The 7,631-nt window shown below is 45.1% G+C and overlaps 1 protein-coding gene across 1 annotated transcript; it reads right to left on the minus strand.

Moving 5' to 3' along the window:
* Positions 1-2,857: 2,857 nt before the first annotated feature.
* On the minus strand, positions 2,858-3,883 carry LOC141981034 (olfactory receptor 52P1-like). The gene has a single exon (XM_074942849.1). The coding sequence runs from the start codon at positions 3,881-3,883 to the stop codon at positions 2,858-2,860; it is 1,026 nt and encodes a 341-aa protein (XP_074798950.1).
* Positions 3,884-7,631: the final 3,748 nt, after the last annotated feature.

Here is a 7,631-nt window from a genome sequence, read left to right on the forward strand (position 1 = left end):
AATTGCGGAAGTCTTGTTTACTCCTTCACATTACACAAGAACCAGGGATGACTGAAGGAAATTAATAGGCTGCAGGCTAAGATATTCAGGGATTCAACCCCATGATCTGGGAATCCCTGGCATCTGATTGCCTATGCTTGGACTGGAGAACAGGAGATGGATCCCTCAAGAACAGCCTGTTCTGTTCTTTCAGTGTGAAGATTGGTATTGGTCACTGTCAGAAGACAGGATACTGGACTAGATGGACCATTGGTCTGACCATCATGGCTGTTTTTATGTTCTTATCTTAGTCTTCATTTTCTTCTCTGGGTGGTGCTCCTTGTAGTCGATGGGACCCACATGCCTCACTACATCAAACAGTCCCTGCCAATGAACCAGTAATCTGAAGAGCAAGCTTGGTTGTAACCATAACACTCAATCACCCAGGTGGAACACTCACAGCTGGACCCCTTTGTTATCGGCCTTCTCTTGTACCTGTTGTGCATTTAGCAAAATTCTTCGAGCAAACACTCACAAAGTCCCAAGGCAATTTCTTAATTGAAGAATTTATTGGTCTATGTTCATTACCTGAGGACTTCCCAGACAGCAGTTCAAAGCGCGAAAACTTGAAGCCTTGAGGCACCTCCCTGATTGGGTAAAGGAGGTTGGGGAGGAGTTGATCGTAATGTTTGGAATCTGAGGCTACAGAATTCATTAATGTCTCCAGAACAGTTCCTTGAAATCACTCTACCAACCCATCGGTTTGGAGATGGTAGATCAACATTCTTAATGTCTTTACCTTCAGTAGTCCTTGATCTTTAAGGATTTATTGGGGTATTACCACCCAGAAAAGAACTTTCAGAAGGTAATTCACTCATTTTGCTCATACCCAGGGTGATGGGACTATGCCGAGAGGGAAATAAACCTCTCCGGATGCCTTTGTCATCGAACCATGCCTGCGGTCTTTCTTTCTGAATAAGATCAAGGACTGCTGAATTAGTAGGTTGCCTTACCTGCCAATACTGATAATATTGGAGCTCCAAGGAGAGAAGCACTGAACAGTGTTACAGAGGCAACAACATTCCAGGTCTTAACAATTCCGGATGACACTCTGAGTCCAGGGATGAGCAATTCTACTGTCTGGGGCAAGTCAGTGATCGTTTTGCCTCCTGCACAAAGTATTGCCACTGTCTCAGTCACTAGGGTTCCACCACTTCCCCATCACCACAGAGAGTTGCTCATAGACATGGCTAAGGATAAGATTAAGTCTATAGAAGTCGCGGATTCCATGACTTTCGAAGACTCTGTGACATTTACCACTTCAGTCCCGGGGCAGCGGGTGGAGGCTCCTGAGCTCTCCGTTGCCATGTGTAGCCAAGGAACCAGCAGCTTTCAGCCACCTCGGGCGGCGGGGGTATGTGGCACTCCAAGTTGCTCTTGGCCGTGTGGGGACCCAGATCTCTAAGCTGCCACTGGCAGTGGGAGCCGTGGAGCTCTCTCACATGGGCTGCAGCAGGGGCTCCGGACCTCTGAGGTGCTGGGGCTGCAGTGGGGGCCACAGAGCTGTTATCTGCAGTGGCAGTAGGTGCTGGACCCTCACCCGTCCTGAAGTGTGGCTCAGGCTCTCATACTCCTGATCAGGCTTTAATCTTTGCCATTTCAGTCTCCCCCCACCCCCAGACCTTCGTGACCTGTTGGTGACTTTTACTAAAACTATCTGTGACAAAAAACCTTAGGCATGACTATTCAACTGGTCTGCCCCGCTTCCTGAAAAAAAAATTGTGTTGTGGACCAGGATATCCACTCCCCAGGTGAACGCATTCTGGATGCTGTAGAGGGCTGTGGTCATTGCAGGCCCATGGACCTGGCTTGAAGTGTCGTCCACAGCATCATATTTGTCCTCGCCTATTCCTACCAACTCTGCCAGTGCTAGTCATCCTCGCACCGGGCTGTCAGCCTCCATCTTCTCAGTTAGCTGTTTCCCCAATTTCTTTATGACTTCATCAAAGTGATTCCCGTCCCTCACCAATATGACCAGAAAGGCAGATATTGGAATAATTTCCCAAGTAAGTTTATTCAGGTTTTGCACAACTAAGTTTCCACACCAGATTTCCGTTATTAGTCCAAAGGGAGCATGGTGTTGATTACATCCAAAATACAATTATAAGCAAGTACAGACTTTGTGTTATATCCTAGCAACAATATAGTTATATGTTTAAGCAGGGTCTCAATAACAATGAGGACTCTGGTGGAACCTTATGGACTAACAGATTTATTTGGGCATAAGCTTTTGTGGGAAAAAACCTACTTCAATGAAAGCTTATGCTTAAAGCTTATAACTTAAAGCTTCAGACAGCTCTGTAAGATCAGAATGGAAGATAATCTTACAGGCAGTCCGATTCAAAACATAGAGAATCCCTCTAGGCAAAACCTTAAGTTACAAAAAGATACAAAAAACAGGAATACACATGTCCTCCAGCACAGCGAATTTCCAAGCCAAAACAGAGAAATCTGAACGCATTTTCTAGCTAGATTTCTTACTAACTGTACAGGAGTTGAAGGGCTTGCATCCTTGATGTGTTCCCAGCAACGGTATCACACAGACAGACAAAAGCTTTCCCCCCCCTCCAGATTTGAAAGTACCTTGTACCTGGTCATTTTGGGTCAGGTGCCAGCGAGGTTACCTTAGCTTCTTAACCCTTTACTGGTGAAAGGATTTTCCCTCTGCCAGGAGGTACAACTCGTAAGAACTGCATAGTCAAGGCAGGCTGGCTTTTTTACAGATTGTTTGTGAGCATACTCTTCCTCCATGCCAGGGGTAACTGGGGAACCATGGCACTCACAGAACTTCTGGTCTTCCTCCCAAACTGCATCCCACTTAGTGCTGGTTCACATACTCTCTGACAATTTGACAGTTCCCTGATGGACACTGCAGGCCTGAGGAGATATTGTCTCTTGTGTCTGCAGAACTTCTGCAGGTGTATTTGACTACTTTGTCACGAAGCTCTTTGGTTTTGACCCCATAAATGATAGGGTTGAGCATGGGAGGGATGAGGAGATAGAGGTCAGCTAAGATGATATGAACATAGGGTGCAATGCCTTGACCAAAGCGGTGTGTAAGAATGGAGAAGAAGGTAGGGGTATAATATGTCAGCATCACACAGATGTGGGCTGTGCAAGTGTTGAGGGCTTTCTGGTGGGCTTTCTGAGAGGAGATTCTGAGGACGGCCCTGATGATCAGACCATACGACATGGCAATGAGCGTCAGGTCAAACCCACTGATTACAAACATTAGCACAAAACCATATATCCTGCTGACTGTGAAGTCCCCACACACCATCTTCTCCAGAGCTATGTGCTCACATTGTGTGTGGGGGATAATGTGGTTGGCACAGAACGTCTGCTGACTCAGGAGAAGGGGCAGGGGCAGAATGAAGAGAACAGCTCTTATCAAACCTGCAAGCCCTAGCTTAGCTATTTGTGCATTGCTGAGGATGGTGGCATATCTCAGAGGGTTACATATGGCAACGTAGCGATCGAAGGCCATTGTCACGAGGGTGGATGAGTGCATCACAGAAATCGTGTGGAGGAAGAACATCTGGGTGAGGCAGCCAGCCAGAGTAATGCCTTTCAAATTGAACCAAAATATGCCCAGTGCCTTTGGCACAACAAAGGTAGGTGTGGCAATATCTGTAAGTGCCAGCATGCAGAGCAGCAGGTACATCGGCTTCTGCAGAGTCTGTTCCTTACTTACAACAGACAGAAGCATGACATTTCCCAACAGACTGATAATGTAGAATGTAAAGAAAGGGATGGAAATCCAGATGTGGGCAGCCTCCAGGCCAGGGATGCCCATTAGGATGAAAGTTGAAGCGTCAGAGTGGGTGAAGTTGAAAGGTGCCATGACGCGGTTGATGCATCGATACGACTCAGAAATGCTCAAGGTGCCTGTAAAGAGAGAAAAGCACAGCAAGGGGGTTACATGCTTTTTAAACAAATAATGTGGTAAATATGTTATAGTTATGAACATTCTTGGAGTCTTCTTGAGTGAGGAGTGAAGAACCACCGACGATGTCACTCCCTGCTTTCCATAGATTTAATATATGGAGGGAACCGTTTGTTTCAAAACTTGGTTTCCAGACTAGTTTGTGGGAAAATTACAGACTCCCCAAAATGGAGTCCAGAGTTATGTGGCCTGGTCACATGGCCTTTTAGAGTCATAGCATCCATTATGTATAGTCTGTCTGAAGCATTCTCAGGGAGGCTCACCAGGAGGGAGATAAGCTTCTCTAAACGCTTATTGTTTCCCCCAAAGTCTCATTGCCCTGAATAGGCCCTTCCCAACCAGCTATCTAGACTGACACCAAGTTCCCTAGTGGGCATTACTCACTTGTAACTACATTTGAAATACAGAGAAGTCTTCAATATTCAGAACTTCTGACAAAAATTATAAATGTATACAAATAGGATAACCATATTCAGAAAGTCATAACTTTTCCAATGACATGTTACATGACCCATCTTGCATAAACTGTATCATAATTATGCTATAATCATATCATAATATCACAGTGAACAACATGGGGTACATTGTTACAAAAAATCCAATAGCTATTTCTACCAGTGAAATGCCTGAAGTTACACAATAACAACAATTGGAAACAAAACTGAGTAAAACTCGTGACACCCAGATTGTAGTTCTGTGGCTTGCCAGGGCAAAGAGACCCTGAAACTCCCCAAATGCGCACTGTACCAAGAAAGGTCCCAAAGCTGGCCTTGGACCAACAATCACAAAGAAAAAAGTAATTTCAGCAGCACTGCCCACCTGTCCACCTACATGATGCTCTGCGACCCTATGACCTTCCCCTCTGGTGTTATCTAGCCTCGTGATCTGTTAGGGCACTCCAGTCCTTGACTCTGGGAGCCAGCCTTACCCTGCTCAGCTGTAAGAACCCCCACTCCTGGGCTGTTCAGGCATAGTCTCTTGCATGTAAGCTATTCTTTGGATTATGCAACCGAATGACACTAGCCAATATCTCCTTTCCCAGACACAACCTTACTCTTGCAGTGTGCAGGTGTGCCCGCAGGACACTGCTAGCTTATATGAGTTTGTCAGTTTAAGAAAGAAATGGAGATGCCCCAGGCTTGTTATCCCAAGGGGAGTCTCTTACAGGCTTCAAACCAAACACACTGTTTCACGTAGAATAAACAACAAATGTATTAACTACAAAGATAGAATTTAAGTGATATTCAGTGATAGGCAAAAAGTCAGAGTGGTTACCAAAAGAAAAGAAAATGTAAGCACACAGTCTAAACTTTCAATCTTATTAGACAGGGCAACATCTAGATTAAGGATTTTTCTCACCCCACTGGATACTGCAGTCCTTAATATACAAGTTTGTTGCTTAAACCTTGGCCAATCTCCCCTGTTGGAGTCTTGCCTTCTTCTCAGTGTCTCAGTTGCTTCCAGTGAAGGTGGGGGCAGGAGAAGGGCTCAGTATGTGTTGTTAGGGGACCCAGAGGGATGGGGGGTGGCTGAGGAGCCCACCCTCCTTGGTATATGGGTAGTGGAAGAAGGTCCCTGCCCATGGGGACTGAATGCCTTCCAGGGAAAGGAGGCACTTCAGTCCCCTTGTGAGAGGTTTGAAGTAAGGGCAGCATTATGGGAAGCTGCCAGGAATCTTTCAAGTTTGGTGATGCTTCAGCAAGGGCAGCTGAAGGGTTGTAAATTAGTTAGGGGGAGTGAAAGATGATTTGGCACAACAGGGTTTACAGTCAAAAGCAGAGTTAACAGACCACCTTTAGAGACTGGACCTGGGACTTGGTCCTAGGGGAGTGGAGAGAAAGAAGGAGAAGAAAAAAAAGAGTTTCAAAGTGCAACCTGCCTTTCCACACACTTTTGTTTTTCTGAAGTTTTAATGGAGGGTACTTTGGATACCTATGTGAAATGTTTTTGGTGATTTTGGAGAAAGTATGAAGGAGGTCTGCTGTATTCCACTGGAATTTTTGGAGTAAAAGATCCATGGGCATCCATGGAGACAAATGTTTTACTGGCTCTTTGAACAGTCTCAAGGTAAAGACAGCACAGGTTAAGGCAGCTGTGTGGCAATAATTGTACTTGGTGGCTGAGTTCTTACAGACAAATTGCACTACCTTCAAGAACTAAATATAGGAGTAAGTGATTTAAAGAAGTGAGTGAAAAGTTACAAATAGCTTTTGCAAAATTTGATAATACAGGGTTTGCAGGAAAGTAAACATTTGGGAGTTGTGGAAATGGTAAAAGATAACAGTTATGGTGTTACAAGAGGGAAGTTTTTGTTTAATGATCAAACCCAGTTATATCACTGTAACTGTATGTGCAACTCTGTGCAGTCACATTGGATGGAAACTTGGTAATTAAATTACCCAAGGGGGGGTCAGGTAGAGTGGCTACTCCCACCACTACGCTTCTGTCCCCAGAAGCCTTTACAGCTATTCTGAGGGAAAATAGGCCCTTTTCCCACAGAAATGGTCTATAAGGGACTGCTGCAGGCAGCAGGCAGAGAGAGAATCTGATCAAAATTATTTGACTTGGGTAATGTAATCAAAATCGCGAAAGGATGTAAGGGGTTTCTATTGGAACTTAACTTGGCTGCCCCTGGTTGTGTCTAGTTGTACAAGATGGAAGTGCAATCGAGGTAGAGTTGTGTAGGGGAGTGATCACAGTGCAGGGGATGTTGGGCAGAGGAGAATTTTGTGTGTGCGCACAGGTAGAAGAGAAGGAAAAGGGGAGGAATGATGGGAACACTGAGCCTTGGGTGGCTCTGGGGGATCAGATTGTTGCTTTGGTGGGTGTGCATGAAAACTCTGTGGGCATGGGATGCAGTTACACCTTGTGTAAAATTAATATGGCTAATATAATGTTATGGAGGTTAAACTATATGGAAGGAATGTGCATTTTCCCAGGACATGTGCAATATATGTTGGAGAAGGGGTAAAAGAAATGCAAACAAAACATGGTACTTAATTAGAATCCCATTAGGGCTCCAAAAGGGGCCACAATAGGTTGTGCTTTCTTTTTCAGATCTCTGTGTGTTTTGGAGCAGGAGATGAAAGTGGAAAGAAATCAGAACTCTAGTGGAAGTGGAATGTTTCCCTTTTAAGACAGTCTGAGTTGCTTACAGCTTTGGATCCAGAAGCAAGCTAGTAAGCCTCTGTGTAAATGCAAATTACCTAGCCGATGAGGACAAAGGAACTGCAAATAATGAATACATCTGGTCAGCAAACAAGTTACTAGGAGACTCAGATTATGGCCCTCCAGGAAAGGGAGGTGAAAAAACAAGTCAAACCTGAAAATCAGGGGACAGGTTAACCTGAAGGGATGGGTGGGTGTGTGCGTGGTGGGGGAAATGGGAACAGGGAATGGGATTAAGGAAACCCGGAATCATGTTTTGCTAAAGGGGGAAATGGGAACAGGGAATGGGGATGGGGAAATTGGAATCATGTTTGGCTAAGGGCAGGAATGGGAACAGGGACACAGGTGTAAGACACTGTGGTGTCAGAGCTGGGAAGGGGGAAACTAAGGAAGGAAACTGGAATCATGCTTGCTGGAATTTCACCCCAATAAACAGGGAATTGTTCGCACCTTTGGACTTCGGGTATTGTTGCTCTCT

Source organism: Natator depressus, chromosome 1 (genome assembly GCF_965152275.1).
Source record: "Natator depressus isolate rNatDep1 chromosome 1, rNatDep2.hap1, whole genome shotgun sequence".
NCBI classification, from domain to species: domain Eukaryota; kingdom Metazoa; phylum Chordata; order Testudines; family Cheloniidae; genus Natator; species Natator depressus.